This window comes from Priapulus caudatus, unplaced genomic scaffold (assembly GCF_000485595.1).
Source record: "Priapulus caudatus unplaced genomic scaffold, Priapulus_caudatus-5.0.1 Scaffold7, whole genome shotgun sequence".
NCBI lineage: Eukaryota > Metazoa > Priapulida > Priapulimorpha > Priapulimorphida > Priapulidae > Priapulus > Priapulus caudatus.
In genome coordinates this window covers 1,092,098-1,109,130 of record NW_014577068.1, presented here as the reverse complement: position 1 = coordinate 1,109,130, position 17,033 = coordinate 1,092,098, and the positions used below count along the sequence as shown (strand labels likewise).

General features: G+C 44.1%; 1 protein-coding gene across 2 annotated transcripts; it reads right to left on the bottom strand.

The window, feature by feature from the left end:
• Positions 1 to 1,112: 1,112 nt before the first annotated feature.
• On the bottom strand, positions 1,113 to 7,469 carry LOC106805963 (solute carrier family 22 member 21-like). 2 transcript variants are annotated; one of them, XM_014807783.1, is made up of 11 exons: positions 7,371 to 7,467; positions 6,833 to 7,160; positions 6,350 to 6,453; positions 5,575 to 5,729; positions 5,188 to 5,356; positions 3,910 to 4,042; positions 3,458 to 3,564; positions 2,948 to 3,168; positions 2,141 to 2,322; positions 1,695 to 1,830; positions 1,113 to 1,245 (listed from the first exon to the last, which is right to left on the bottom strand). In XM_014807783.1, exons 2-10 carry the CDS (start codon positions 7,124 to 7,126, stop codon positions 1,741 to 1,743), a joined length of 1,455 nt encoding a protein of 484 aa, XP_014663269.1. In that variant the 5' UTR covers positions 7,127 to 7,160; positions 7,371 to 7,467; the 3' UTR covers positions 1,113 to 1,245; positions 1,695 to 1,740. The 2 variants fall into 2 exon arrangements, with proteins under 2 accessions (XP_014663269.1, XP_014663261.1); XM_014807775.1 differs by having other exon boundaries at positions 6,833 to 7,469.
• Between the last annotated feature and the right edge of the window lie 9,564 nt (positions 7,470 to 17,033).

Sequence of the window (17,033 nt, the reverse complement as noted above, 5' to 3'; positions counted from 1 at the left end):
ACACGGTGCTGATTCTATAATGTTGGCCCAGCGCTTGTGCCTGTGCGCGGCAGGTGAGATTGAACGTATTTCTGCAATGAAGCAAGCGTGCACGCGCGTGTGTGGGCGCCGTGTGTGCGCGTATTTGCATGCATGGGTGTTAGTGTTTATGTGTGTGTGGGTGTGTGTGTGTGTGTGTGTGTGTGTGTGTGTGTGTGTGTGTGTGTGTGGTGTGTAATGTGTGTGGGTGTGTGTGTGTGTGTGTGTGTGTGCATGTGTGTGTGTGTGTGTGTGTGTGTGTGTGTGTGTGTGTGTGTGTGTGTGTGTGTGTGGTGTGTGTGTGTGTGTGTGTGTGTGGTGTATGTGTGTGTGTGTGTGTGTGGTGTGTGTGTGTGTGGTGTGGTGTGTGTGTGTGTGTGATTGCGGCGTATTTGAGTGTGTAGGTGTTTGTGTTTATGTGTGTGTGTGTATGCGTATTTGTGGCTTTCTGGATTTGCCGACTAGTCTAATGTCAATGATAACAATTAGAAAAGAGGTATATATTATACCCTAGAACTATGTGTGCTTAGCAAACTAAACGCGTGACCGTGCTAATGTATATGTTATGTTATTAGGAGAAGATAAAATTACATTATCAGCGCTGGTCACCGAAGAATAACATATACGACAAACATTACCATAGGAACGGCTGCCTGTGCCGACAGCTCTACAGCAAACATGATATCGATATATTTGTCAACAAATCACGATTCTGTCTTATATTTTCTCAAAATCTCTTAAATGTAGACACGCTGAAACTGGATTGTAAATGTGTTTACGCGGCGTGTGTTATTCGGACCAAACAACATAATTCGATCACGTGACAGAGCAATAGTGTGAATAAACGGCTTCTTCAATGTGAGCAAATAAACAGTAGACGGTACACTTCCTTCTGTTTGTTTGTTTATTTTCTTGCCCGTTATTTGTTGATGTTGTCGTCCCAATAAAGGATGTTATCGGCTCTCGCCACTATCGTCATCGTCGACGTCGCCATTGTCATCTTCGACATTGTCGTCGTCTATCTAATATTCTTCAACATCACAACACATATCTCTCTCTCTCTCTCTTTCTGTCGTCGAGTCTATTCATCGAAATATAACGAATTAAAAATAATTTCTGAAGCTCGTTTTTAATATTTTACGATAAGTCGGAAAGCGAAAGAAAGATCCATCCTTTACATAATTTCCATCTGCTCATTTGCTGGGGAAGCATAGAAAATTTGTGCTGCCTAGAAAAGAGAAAATAGAGGCTTGTGTTGACGGAAACATAAAATAGTTATGCTTAGTAATTATTATAACTGCTATGAATATAAAATGTCGTAAATTTTGCACGACACTTCACTTTAAAGGTTATGACAATTTACATCCATCATGTTATAACTATTTATGATGTTTTATGACAACGGTCACCTTGTTGAACATGTATCTCAACCCGATTGAGATTGTATTTCTATCGCGCATCATGTATAACCACACGTTTTTATCATTAGACCGATTTATTGTTGTTATGGTTCAAACGACTTTGAGATAGCTTAGTTTAACGCTGGTGAATTGTACTGTGGTGTACAAATGAATTTGTGTGTGAGACCAGATCAGGAGCAAGAAAATTCACTACATTGTGTTTTTATCAATCGAACAAAAACGGTTCACATGAATTTACTCATATACTGTACCTACCCTTCCGAAGTTTTCACGTCTTCGATGTCTCTGGAAGTTTCTCTGTCTATGGTTCTGGCAAGAATAATGCCATTATAGCGGCTGCGATGGCTAGAACTACAGATATGATGAGCGGCAGTTCCCGTGAATATTTTCCCTGAAAGTAAAAAATTGTCCGTAAGTCGTATGAACAATGACGTCACTCAAATTTAACGATTGCTAAACATATGCGATTCACATTTCAGCGGCATGAACGAATACCATTATTTGGAAGTATCTGAGCTTTTCGGACTTTCCAAGCGGTTGCGATTGTATGGTAAACCTTATACTCGCGTATATAACCTTTATCACTTTGGTAATCGCTGTCACAGTATATATTGCTCGATCAGTCAGATCCTTTGAGGTTTATGTAATTTTTTTGTGTGCAAAAGGAAAATTGCGATATTACGTGGTTTTTATCAACTTACCAGTAGCACCACGTATGGCGCCAACAGTCCAGCAAATCTAGCCCATGTAAAGCCGGTACCAAATCCAATATTCCTTACGACTGTTGGGTATAACTCTCCAGTGTAGAGCATATTAACGGTAAACATGCCATTTGCGCCGAACATCCCGATCGTAGCCAATGTTACAATTACCCAATTCAGATCTACACACGTCAAATTAAAATGCAGTTATTTTTTGAATGACATCACACAAGCGCCAGAGCTACACACATAAATATAAAATAGCGCAAAAAAACGTTAGGCTCGCGACATTTGTAACTTGTCCCTCAACGATCAAAGTATAGACAGAAATCACATTCAACGCTTAGCTTTCTTGGTCGCTATAAGCGCTCTATTATTACTTTATCGTAAAGGGTTGCGGGGATATAAAACATCTTATATCTCAATGCTGTATAGGCCTACTGTAGACTGTAGGTACAAAGTCGGTACCTTGACGCAGCAACTAGGATTTTGTTACTTTACCCACAGAAATCCTTACATCAATAACACACTTCAGGTTGAGGATATCACCGTATAGTGTGGATATATAAGTAAATAAATACATATATATATATAGTGCGTGGATGGGCGCGCGCGCGCGCGTGTGCGGTGTGTGTGTGTGTGTGTGTGTGTGTGTGTGTGTGTGTGTGTTGTGTGTGTGTGCGTGTGCGCGCGTGCGCGTGCGCGTGTGTGTGCGCGCACGCGCGTGTGTGTGGAAAATAATGGATGTAACATAATAAAAATCCGCTGATTTGGGGTCACGTGTCTCGCTCCATAGCATATACTTACGCGTAGGCCAGGGCAAGGCTATAAACAGGCAACTAGCTCCTCCAATTAGCGCGGTCAGTGACAACGATAACCGTCTTCCGAGGTGCTTTAGGATCAGGGCCGTGCAGGGATAGTTGGCTGGATACCCTACTAGGGCCATTATCACAAAACTCATGTAGGGGTTTGTTCCCAGGTTGGCTGAATTGAGAGCGAGCCCGTAATAAACGAGAGCTACTGTGAACCTGCAATTGAAAGATTAACTGAATATATGAATATAATCTCCCAAACCCACATATGATCGCGAATCATTAAAATACGTTCATATCATCAGTGTAATAGCTACGGCTTATAAACATTAGTGTGTAACACACGCGTGCGATTAATGAGTTATACATTCAAATTACGGACTAAGAAATTGAAGATAAGATTCTAAGGTAAGCGAGAATTGAACGTGATGTTTTAAGATCAGAATACAATCTTATTAATTTATAGTTAATTGGTAGCTAATAATATTCGTTTTTAGTCTTGTACCATTGCATCCACATGATGAATGAAATTTTTCGCATGTTTGGAGTCCGAACTAAATCCGTGATATTTGCCTCCCGTGACTTCCCATCGGTTGTCGTAACTCTATAAGACTGAAGCAGCGATCGACATATGCTTTTCAAGCGGTATTGGCATATATTTATTTACACTCTTTCATTATCTCTACATAGTGTATTAGGATATATCTCTATGGATCTAGGCACCGTAGTCGATATCAGTCATTTTCAATTTATTTATTTTAATTATGATTCGAAAATACTTTTCGCACGAAATTTAGTTTACTTTCGATCGCCCTGGTTAATCCAATACATAGGCGATGTAGTCCTAAAAGATAATAAAATAACTATACGTTCCGTAAAAACTGATTAGTTGTTTAATAGGTATAATAATGCTCTTGGCTATAGCGCACGGCTGCCAAGATCTGTATTGATCTGCACCTTTAAATGCTGCTTGAGATCAATGTGGTCTGGATAGGCTTTCCTGTTTCTCTTCGCGACTCTTCGCAGGGCGTGTTCGCACTCATCCATTCTCCCTTGAGCGTAGAGCCAACGAGGAGACTCCGGGATAATACTGCAATAATTTTACACTGGCTATTATAGTACGACTCTTATTGTAGAGTTTCTAATCGATGTTTGAACCATCTAATCTGAATAATAGAACCCTAGTCGAAAATTCACATTATACACACTCAGTAATTGGAATCTAGATAGTTTTCGATGATATACGGTGAATATAGGTACTTTTACATTACGATTACTATCATATTTAATACAATTATTGGAGCTATTTACTGTATATGATTAAACGAAATAGGGGTTAAATAATGCCAAGCCTAATAATAACATTGAAATTGAATCGTAAACTAGGTAAATGGTTGAGTAAGAGACAACGGTCGGTATGTGTGCACACTAGTGTGTGTACGTGCCAGCCTGCGAGCGGTTGACGGCACATAATTTTTTTAAGGCTAAAAAGTTCCCGTCTGCCTATAAATATAATAAAATACGTTATATTATATGTATAGACATACGGCTGTCTGTACATATAATATAACACGGTTTATTATAAGTATAGATCGAAGGACAATATTTTTTGCCCGTTTTCCTGTGGTTAGTGGTTAGTGGTTCATACACACTCATCCAAGCACACGCACACACGCACGCACGCATGCACAATACACACAGCGGGTTTGTTTGCATTACCTGAATCCACGGCAAATAAATGGTAGGGATCGAACCACGTTATCTAGGCGTTAAGCTAATACACACCCTAATTGAATATAATCTGTCTCGAACCAGTAACAATGCATGTATTCTGGTAATCTCAGTCCTTAATTGCTATCTTATTCATTTGTAACATGTTTAATTCGAATTAATCCTAGTAATCTGAATTTCGTGCTTTCGTAATTAGTCCTAATTAAGCGCTTGCGTCCAGATGCAGATATACTTGATAAGGTATATAATGACTTAGGACCAGACAGTATATTATGTAACGCGTAGAGGCTCACACAACTAAAATAACTGTTAATAACGTGAAAGTATTGCCGTGATTGTTTTCTATAAGAGTAACTTGATCATCGTTCATGAATACCTTCAAGAATCTTGAATTGTTCCCACCAGAGACAGAAACTGAAAATTTATATTAAAGGTCGAGCAAACACCACGGAAACATGACTTGTTAATACAATCTGATAACAACTGTATATCGATAATACTTACAAGTACCAGATCAACATAGCAAACAGCCAGATAGATATGGAAAATTCGAGGTATCGCCAGTCGCGAAATACCCAGGCACACAGAGCCACTAACACGTGGCCGGTAGAATACGCTAATGACGCGCCAACGCCCACTCGGTTTCTGTACAGTGGTCCAACGCTTTCTATGCCTGTATAAGAACATGCAGAGCGATTCGTAAGTACCAGCATGAGTATAAGTACTACCAGTGCCACCAGTATAAGTACCACCATGAAACTACACGTTTGCTGTCACGCGTTGACTAAAAGTACTTAAAATATTTACCAACGTTTTTTAAAGTTGAATATATTCCTCAGTGTGTCGAAGAAACCGATAATATAGGACATAGAAGACCATCGTTTTAATTACCATATATGTAAGCAGCATTGCACGTTCCGGCAGAAGCTGCCCCGATAATTAGCCGGAGTATAAAAAACGTGATGAGGTTTGGAGAGAAAGATGCTGCAGTGGCACTCAGGGCAAATATCAACGACGAAAGAAGCACTGTCCACTTCCTCCCTTTCCTATGAGCAACCATAACAAAGGCTCCGATAAACATAAAGTATATTAAAAACACCCTATATATATAGATATTTTTATCATTCGTCTCGCAATATTTACATATATCAACATGGGCGTAAATCCCGGGGGGATGGGGGGATGCATCCCCCCCGCTCTTGAAGGAGGGGGGGATGGCCTGTACAAATATCCCCCCTGAGATTCAAAAAAAAACTCCTTCACTTGAAAGTTCAGCTAATTATGATAATTTGGAGACATGGGCAGACCTAAATCATTTCAATTACTGCAGGGGCGTGTACAGGGGGGGGGGAGGGGTCCAGAGGGTCCGGACCGAAAAGTTCCTTTCTCGCGCAGAAAACGCATCTGAGGGGGTCTAATTTCAAAAAAATTCTGGGGGAGGGCCCCCCGGACCCCCCCTTCGCGTGATCATCCCTCCCACTCCTCGGTACGGATTTACGCCCCTGTATATCAAGGCCATATATCAGAGCTCATTGTTTTAGTTACTGTGATAACCCGTCCATCACCTCCGAATGAAACGATCTTTATTCTGTAGTGCACAAACTCTCTTATATTTATATTTATTTTTATATTTATAGTTATATTTATATTTATTATTATGTCTTACATGTCCGCCAGAGTTCCGAAACCGTAGCACCCTGCTATCATACCCAACATGTAGACAGATTGAGCAGAGGCTGCTAACGCCTGTTTTCCACAGACCAGATCCCACTGGAAAAAGGTGGAAGACCTATGTAAATTTGCCAGGCAAACTGACAACATAGTTGAAAAACACTTAGCTAATAGCATTGCCCTACACATGTACAATAATTCAATACACAATACCAATAAAATATTTAATACACAATGCAAGGTACAATAACGGGAATTTTTCCGATCAGCGAAACTAGCAAATATCTACTTCGTCTCCATTATTCGTTATTTGCATACTGAATATTATGAGAAAATGATTTTTCATAACTAAACCATAACTAGCTATCAGGGACTCGTTATATATAGTAACGCAGGGAGGTCCATAGGAAATAATTGGACAAGTAAAGGTCGCGCGACCGGACAATTAATTAATGGTTCACGTTAACAGAACACTTACTTCCGTGACCAATGTCGATGATCGAAATGACGCATCGTAGAGCCATCCATGTTGGCACTTGGCTTGCTCGACATTACTGAAGAACGATGCCGGAACAGTCTCTAATGATCCGTTCCGATACAGTGCTGCTAGCTGCGAATAGTCTCTCGCCACAAACATGGTGCACTGCGAGTAAGTCACGTCCCCGTTGTTCTCTTCTAGTGGGATGCTGAAGTTCTTCTGCATGTGCTCCGGCAGTAATTCTAGTTCTGGCACTCGACACCAGTGCTCCGGCGTAGCCCCGAGAAATGGCATTACGATGTTGTGGAACGCCTGAGCGAAACTTCCGCTGGCGGCAAAAAAGAATGCGATCAGTTGCCATCTTCCCAAGTTACCAATTTCATACAATATGCTATCAAAATCATCTAACGGCTTGCTATCCTCAACGTTCGACCGATCTTTCTTTGCCATAGCTGCATATAGCAGTAGATTTTCGATTTCTTCAGTTTATTATATATACTTATCATATCATATTATATCAAATACGTCATATGTGTACATTTAGCACTTCGCGCTATCGGCAAAAGCGCCTCATATCTCGCCTTACTGCTAACTAAACAGATAAATCAGAGAGAGAGAGAGAGAGAGAGAGAGAGAGAGAGAGAGAGAGAGAGAGAGAGAGAGAGAGAGAGAGAGAGAGAGAGAGAGAGAGAGCGAGCGAGAGAGCGAGAGCGAGAGAGAGAGATTGGGGTATGTCTATATCGGTCGCAGCGCAGCTGGAGTCGTGCTTGTCGGCTACATGTATGAGTCCAGGGTTCAATACCACCGGTTCATGGTCAGTTATACCGGTTCAGGCGTATCACCATTCGATTTACGGAATCTTTTCCTATATCGAGTAATGATAACCTGGTACATTCGTAATTTATATAGCGAATGTCTCTTTAAGCGACAGGAAGTATATGCGTATATACATAACGACATGTCTACTCTAAGTGCTACACATGATAAGTATGACACGTATCAGAGTATACGATAACACTCAACTGGAACTCAAGTGTCGGTACAAAGAACTGGCACATAGAATCTGCACAATTCGGTGTCATTTATTATCTATGAATTTAATTACATACATACACACTCCCCCATACACAAACGCATGCAGGCACGTACACACATACACGCACACACGCACGCACGCACGCATGCACGCACGCACGCACGCACGCATGCACGCACGCACGGACGCACGGACGCACGCACGGACAGACGGACGCAGGCACACACTCATACGCGCGTGCGCACAAATATAAATAAATAAATAAATAAACAAATATATATAATATATATATATATATATATATATATATATATCAGGAGTAGATAATAGGGAAAGTAAGGTGGGAGGTAAAGTAAGGGGGAGGTAAGATAATCCCTATTATCTACTCCTGATATATATATATATAAATAAATAAATAAATAAATAAATAAATAAATAAATAAATAAATAAATAAATAAATAAATAAATAAATAAATATGTATATATGTATAAGTTACAATCATAACGCTGTCTCCGACAGGAATTTCGCGACGATGATCAGATGCGTACAGTTAGCGTCGCCATCATCAACGACGACCAGTACGAGGCAGACGTTGAGTTCTACGTGATCCTAAAGAACCCTGTCGGTGCCATAGGCATCGGTGATCCGAGTGTTGTGAGAGTCATGGTCATCGACGACGATGGTAAGATCGCGATTCTAAATCAACATAGACGTATTCTAATCAGGAGTATATGAATAGATAAAATTATTCTATATATGCGTACATTAATAGTAACATGAATTGAATAAAATGAACATGTGTGTGTGAATCTATTCATGTACTCCTGTTCTTATAGTGTGCCAAATAATTAAATAGGACAGAAATTTTGATTATGTTAAATTTTGATATATTGTTCGTTAATTGAACCTTCTATATATTGACAATGTTCCTTTCGCAACTACAACAATCTAATGTAATGCAAACTCCGTACGTGAATACGTGTGTCCATAGGTTGCTAAGCGATGAGGATCATTAATGCAGATGTAATCCTACGGAAATTCAGAAGCTTTCCAAACCGTAACACTTTAAGGATATGAAACATGTCTTATCAGTTGCAAACGCGTGCAGTTTTTTAAATGTCGCCATCTAGTCTACCTGACGGTTACATGAAGGAGATGATTGCACGGGCCGGTGACAGATAGACAGTATGCAACCCGTATTTACATTCACGATAATACATAGATACGTTTTGTTGAATGGTTAGAGCCGGGAGAGTTTGGCTTTAGCGATCTCAGCTACACCGCCGCCGAGGGAGATAGCGCCATCACGGCAACTGTCATCCGCCAAAAAGGATCCGACGGCACAGTAGAAATACATTACTTCACTGTGTGGGTATAATTGCCACAACTTCATTACGGCATTCAACTCATCCATCTTCCATTTTTGTGTTCGTTTACATTTTATTATTCATGTATGATCAGCGCAATATGTCAATAAACTACAGACTGTCAACAGTTCATGGGGGCGTCTAAATGCTTTAAGCTGCTTTTACACTGCCAACCTTGTGTTGACGAATTGACGTTTGGCGAATTTGCGAATTTGGCATTGGTGAATTTGTGTTGGACCAACTTCCCAACGCTCTATCAACCGTTCTATGAACTGTGCAGCGCGTTTACACTGACGACTGCGAGTTGGCCAACTCGATAGAGCGGTCAGCGTCGACCGCGGGCGTACGCGTGGGGCGATGGATATACACATTATTGCATGTATAAATTCGCGAGGTACCGCACGTACAGACGCAAAGACTCGTGCACAGTCACAGCGTAGGGATGCCACGAGGGCAGTGGATTACCGGAGGGGTTGCCCGTTGTATTTGTCCATGCTACCGACCTCCTCATGTGCACGTGCGCGTGTACGTGCGCGCACGCGTGTACCTTCCCTCGCGCACAACAGGTGTATGTGAGTGTATCTGCCGTACACAGATGGACATGACCGCACGCCAATCGGGTACCCTCGGACCATTCAGAGAATAGCGCTGTTTTCTAGGCATGACGGGAAGAGTCGAATGGGTTTTCCGATTGGACCGCACGCGTGCATGCGCGCATGCGCGCGTGCACATACGGAGCTCGGCTGCACGTGCTTGGTTGCACGGTGGGGCGGGATGTGCCTGTCGTCGTCGTTGTTGTTGTTGCTGTTGTTGTTGTTGTTGTTGTTGTTGTTGTTGTTGTTGTTGTTGTTTGTTGTGGTGTTTCTTGTTGGCGGCGGCAACGGAGAGGAGAACAGGGAGAAGAGAGGGATGTTGGGAATGCGGATGAGGATCAGTGAGTGGGAGTAAGAGACGGGTGAGCAGCAATGATTAGGGTTGGCTTTACGGTTGCATAATTGCTTCCTCGTGTTTTCTCTCTCGATGTTTGTTATTAAAGGCGCCGTCACACCATAGCGTATGCTGAAACCTATGAGTTGCGTGTACAAAATATTTTTATACGCACCAAACGCAACCCAAATCAACAATTCAACCTATTCAACCTATGGGTTGCGTGTGAGTTGCGTGTGGGTTGCGTGTGGGTTGCGAACTAAACTTATGATCCCCCCAATATCTGCGATCACCTGCGTTCGAGTTGCGTGCGAGTTGCGTGTGAGTTGCGTGCAGAACTTACGAGTTGCGTTTGAGTTGCGTTCAAAACTTACAAGTTGCGTTGGACCTTCGTGCTAGTTGCGAATATCGGTCACGTGGTAAAAACCTGTATAACTCTGTTAAAGGCCTCTACCCGAGCCAGGTCCAGGTCCAGGTCTCCCAGGTCTCCAACTCCTCCTCGTAGAGAACCATTGACCCGTGACTCCTCCAATTCATCACATCATTCAAATAATGCAGCAGTCATTTCTATTCTCTGATGAACATGGCTCTGGTTCTCTACCAAATCCAAGGAAGAGAATGTGGCCAACCCTAGCAAGGCCAGGAAAATCAAAGAATGTGCTACCATCAGCGAGGCCAGAGAGATTCTGATGGTTGAGTGGCTGAGGGAGAACCCAATGATGTGGAATCCCAAACTCAACGCCTACAAAGACACTGGCAAGAAGCTGAAGAGGTGGGAAGATCAGGCCAGGTGCTGTACCCTCATACGATGAGATCAAAGGTGGCGCCCACTTGCAACGATGGTTCCGGTCCTTGCGTGACATCATTGAAGCTTGGAGCACCAAGCCAGGGCCAGGAGCACCACAGAGTAGAACCCCTTGTAGTTGTAATACATGGATCCACTGTTGGGGGGACACCTACATGCCACGTGCTTCCCATCTAGGGCCCACATGTATGGGGAAAGTTCCACTCTTCATGAATGTTGTCTGATATGGCACGCCATCCTCAGGAGTGGTGGGCAGGTCATCACCTCCTCCATGACTCATCATGATGGCTTGGCAGACCTCACGGACCACGACTGAGATGGTGTTGGGTGGTACTCTCCATCCGTACTGCATGTCGGAGTATCTTGGTAACCCGAGGCCAGGTGCCGCAAAGTGACTGCCAGCTTCAGGCCAGGGTCCAGGGGCAACCTGTACTTGGTGTTTTGCTTCGTGATGCGAGGACCAACTCTCCGTAGCAGCTCATCGTACATTTCGGGGGGCATCCTCATGAAGTTCTTGAATGCACCTTGGTCCTCGTTCGCGGAGCTCCACCATAAGCTGGTCGTAGAGACCAAAAGTGAAGGCGCCTGCTAATCCATGGTCTAAGCCCACACTCTCTTCTTCTTCTTCTCCTCCCTTCTGTTTATTCTATTCTGTATGTGTTGGAGTGCTAAATTGACCAGATTAAACTGATGTCCAATAACAGCAAGAGTAGCTCCATGTTGTCACCTCGGAGGTCACACACAACTGACACCGATCTAGAAAGGCCCACTACATTATTCCATTTCTCACGACCCGATGTAGTAACGCAACTAACACGCCAACTCACACGCAACTAATAGGTTGGATACGCAGGGCATAGGTTGGGGATACGCGGCGATACGCACAATAGTTGTGGTACGCTACACACGCAACAGGATCGCAACATGATCGCAACATGATCGCAACAGGTACGCAACACATTCGCAACATGTACGCTACCAAACCGGCCAGATACCTCAAATTTGGACCTGCGATCACCTGCGTTCATAACTTATGAGTTGCGTACCAGTGTCGATCGTGTTGCGATCGTGTTCGCGTGCGTAGCGTACCTGTTTGCGTCCCTGTTGCGTATAAATTGATCGCAGGCATTCGCAGAGAATTTTTGAACAGTTCAAAAATTTCTGAACTTACTCTGCGCTGTGTCTGCGATCACCTGGCGTGCTTGTTGCGTACCTCAAACTATAAAACCTATAGTTGCGTGTGAGTTGCGTTCGTAACTTATGCCCACTATTTTTTATTCGCAATCACCATACGCAACTGGTGATCGCTATGGTGTGACGGCACCTTAGACTCGTCGTCTGTCGTAAAATTATTAGTAAAATTATTAAATAAAAATCTAAAGGTGCTGTCACACCATAGCGATCACCAGTGGCGTATGGTTGCGAAATAAAAAATAGTGGCATAAGTTACGAACGCAACTACACGTACTGCAACTAATAGGTTTTATAGTTTTGAAGGTACGCAACAAGCACGCAGGTGATCGCAGACACACGCAAAGTAAGTTCAGAAATTATGAACTGTTCAAAAATTCTCTGGCGAATCGCTGCGATTCAATTTATACGCAACAGGACGCAACAGGTACGCTACGCACGGAACAGACAACGATCGCAACACGATCGCAACTGTACGCAACTCATAAAGTTAATGAACGCAGGTGATCGCAGGCCCAAATTGAGGTATCTGGCCCGGTTTGGTAGCGTACATGTTCGAAGTGTGTGGGCGTAGCCTGTTGCGATCATGTTGGCGATCGTGTTGCGATCCTGTTGCGTGTGTAGCGTACCGCCAACCTTTGTGCGTATTCCAGCGTATCCCCAACCTATGCCTGCGTATCCAACCTATTAGTTGCGTGTGAGTTGCGTGTTAAGCTGCGTACTACATGACGCTGGTTGAGAAAATGGCATAAATAGTGGCCTTTTCTAGATCGGTGTCAGTTGTTGGTGACCTCCGAGGTGACAACATGGAGCTACCTCTTGCTGTTATTGGACATCAGTTTAATCTGGTCAATTTAGCACTCCAACACATACAGAATAGAATAAACAGAAGGGGAGGAAAGAGAAGAAGAAGAGTGTGGGTTAGACCATGGATTAGCAGGCGCCTTCACTTTGGTCTCTACGACCAGCTTCTGATGGAGCTCCGGAACGAGGACCAAGGTGCATTCAAGAACTTCATGCGGATGCCCCCCGAAATGTACGATGAGCTGCTACGGAGAGTTGGTCCTCGCATCACGAAGCAAAACACCAAGTACAGGTTGCCCCTGGACGCGCCTGCCTGAAGCTGGCAGTCACTTTGCGGCACGGCTCGCCGGGTACCAAGTACTCCGACAATGCAGTACGGATGGAGTAGTACCACCCAACACCATCTCAGTCGTGGTCCGTGAGGTCTGGCCATCATTGATGAGTACATGGAGGAAGGTGATGACCTGCCCCACCACTCCTGAGGGATGGCGTGCCATATCAGACAACTTCATGAAGAGGTGGAACTTTCCCCATACATGTGGGGCCCTAGATGGGAAGCACGTGGCATGTAGGTGTACCCCCAACAGTGGATCCATGTATTACAACTACAAGGGGTTCTACTCTGTGGTGCTCCTCGCCCTTGTAGATGCTGATTACAAATTCATCTGGGCAGACTTGGGTGGTTTAGGTTCTTCATCATGGTTTAGGTTCATGGTTTGGGTTTCTATTATTAACAGAGTTAACACAGAGTTTATACAGGTTTTTACCCCGTGACCGATATTCGCAACTAGCACGCAGGTCCAACGCAACTTGTAAGTTTTGAACGCAACTCAAACGCAACTCGCAAGTTCTGCACGCAACTCACACGCAACTCGCACGCAACTCGAACGCAGGTGATCGCAGATATTGGGGGGATCATAAGTTTAGTTCGCAACCCACACGCAACCCACACGCAACCCACACGCAACCCACACGCAACTCACACGCAACCCATAGGTTGAATAGGTTGAATTGTTTGATTTGGGTTGCGTTTGGTGCGTATAAAAATATTTTTTACACGCAACTCATAGGTTTCAGCATACGCTATGGTGTGAAGGCGCCTTAACCGAGCGGTCGGGTTACGAAAATCTTGGCTCGCTCTCTCTCTCTCTCTCTCTCTCTCTCTCTCTCTCTCTCTCTCTTTCTCTCTCTCTCTCTCTCTCTCTCTCTCTCTCTCTCTCTCTCTCTATCTCTCTCTCTCTCTCTTCTCTCTCTTCCTCTTCTCTCTTTCTCTCGCTCTCTGTCTATATATCTTAGATCCCTCTCTCTTTCGCGCGGCGCTCTCTCTGTTCTCTCTCTCCTCTCTCTCTCTCTCTCTCTCTCTCTCTCTCTCTTTCTTTCTCTCTCTCTCTCCTTCTCTCTCTCTCTTCTGCTCTCTCGCTCTCTCCTCTCTGTCTATATATCTAGATCCCTCTTTCTTTTCGCGCTCGTCTCTCTCTCTCTCTCTCCCCTCTCTCCTCTTCTTTCTTTCTCTCCTCTTCTCCTCTCTTCTCTATCTCTCTCCTCTGCTCTCTCATCTCTCTCTCTCTCTCTCTTCTGCTCTCATCGCGTCGTCTTCGTGCTCTATATTATCTAAGATTTGCCTCTCTCTTTTCGCGGCCTCTGACGCTCTCTTTGTCTCTCATCTCTCTCTCTTTTCATCGCGTCGCTCTCTTTTCTCTCCCCTCTCTTCCCCTATCTCTCACCTCTTTTCTCAATGTCTATATGTGTACTCACTAGCCATACAAGAATTATATTCATACACTCAGGCTCGCTTTATTAAATCCAACACACAGATGCCAGGTGTACATTCTGCGCATGAAATTTGCAGCCAGAGTGAACTTTCGTCTGCATCGCGTTTTCTCTATTGCTAGGTCCATCTCACCTACTGTTCTGCAACCACGTACGGCATATGCACAGCTGAAGACCATCGTATTAGTATCTTCTCCCTACCTCTCTCATCTCTCTCTCTCTCGTCTCTCTCTCTCGATCTGCATCTCTGGCTCTCTCTCTTCTCTCTTTGGGGCGCTCACTCGCTTTCCCTCTTTATTCCGTTTCCACTTGATCTCAGCAATGTAGCATGCCAAACTGATGCTTTTCGTTGATGGTGGCGACACACCTCTCTACTCTCGGCTAGTGTCCGCCCCCACCGTATACCTAACGGCCAATGTACGTGCACGCCACTGCGTTGATTGAGCGACACCTTGTTCTCTGTAACCTTCGCGGAGTTCAGTGACTCGGCACTCTCGGCGACGTGCGCCCAAGGCAAGATCGACGCATGGGACGATGTAGAGCACGCAAGAAGAGTAGCCATTGTTGCCAAGCGTGGGTGCACTATCCGCCAAACTTCCTGACCTTAACTACCTTATTATACTATCTCTGCGTTGTGGCCGCACTGCCCGCCTTATCTCTATTCCCTACCTAAGGTATAGCGCGATTGGGTTACATAGCGCCTAAAGTAAATGGTCTTAGGCCGATGTTATCGTCATTTAAAACAAAGGCGTGGACGCGGACAGTGTATGGTGCGCATGCGCAAATCCGACCATCATTTGTTCACTTGATTGTCAATTGTGATTTCAAAATTTTCAAACTTTCGGTCGCAGCATCCCGCAGAATGCTAGGTGCTAATTGTTCATGAAGATGGCGCTCGCGCGTTGGCTCACCAGCGTTCAATGCCAAAAGTAAATTTCTCGGCCGTTTCCATACGTTCAATACGGTTTGCGGGCGGCGCCGAACCGGAAACCAGACCCTATATCAAGATAATATCTAAGTATATTATTTTATTAAATAAATTCTACTGCTCGAGATACTGAAATTACTGAAGAAACATGCAGGTGATTTATAGCTTGCGGAAGAGAGAGAGAGAAGGGGTGGGAGACTGGGAAAAGGGCGTAGGGATGATAGGCTTGAGCGGCACGGTAAAAGAAGCTAGGAGTCGAGCGAGGGACAAGGCCCGGGGCAAGGGGAAGGACGGAAGGATGAAGTAGGTGTTTTGCGGCACGCATACAGGCTTATGTGCGGCGCCCTCCTAATTATAAAATACGTACAGATCTACTGATAACGATTCATTACTTTAAATCATGCTGAGATATTGCAGTTTTTTTAACGATAAAAATAGAATAGCTCATCAATAAAATATATACTCTTCTTGGTGAGATATCTGCGCATGCGCCTAAGCACACGAACGTTAGGGCAGCATGCTTTACTGACTGCGTATATGTAGAGGGGACCTACATGCAAGTATGCTTCTTCCTACATTTCTCAAGTAAGGTCTACTGATCGGAATGTTATTCATATAAATCTATTGCTAAGCAGTAACTGCCTTTTTCATTCATTTTAAATGCATAATTATTGCAAATATAAATTTTCTGGGGGAGTTTATTGCGCCATGCGGCGAACACCCGTTATTAAATCAGCGAGTCTCATCCTCCCAGCGCTCTCTCTCTCTCTCTCTCATCTTCATCTTCGCCGCTCGCATTCTCTTACTCCCCCGCTCTCTCGGCTTTCTCTCTCTGCTCTCTCTCCTCTCTCTCTGATCTCTGCTTCTGCTACCTCTCTCTTTCTCGTCTTCTCTCTGCTCTCTCCTCTCTTCTTCTTTCCTTCGCATCGTTTCTGCTCTCGGCTCTAGTGAATGAGCCAGATGTTCAACATAATTAATACAATGATGTTAAATGACACGGTACGCGCTTAATACATGCGGCAATTCTGCCGCTACGTGCGCGCGATGCTCGGCCACAGTAATGAGTTGACAAAGGCAGGAGGTTGACAACCCTTTTGGGCAGCATTTTTCACAATTCAAGAAGAGAGTTCTTGCTATCGCCACTCATCCCAGCCGATAGCGTGTGGTCACCACTACATGTTTCAATAATGAACCCTGACCTAAAAAACAATGCCCGCCCCTGTACTAGTCATGTCATAGTTAGAATGAAGGCCTACATGTATCAAAGTACCTCAAATACCATTTCCACACGCACTGCCGCAAAATGGTCTTCCCTCTGGGGGTGGGACAGCACCCCTGATTGTGTTCTCTGATTGGCGGGGCACCTTGACA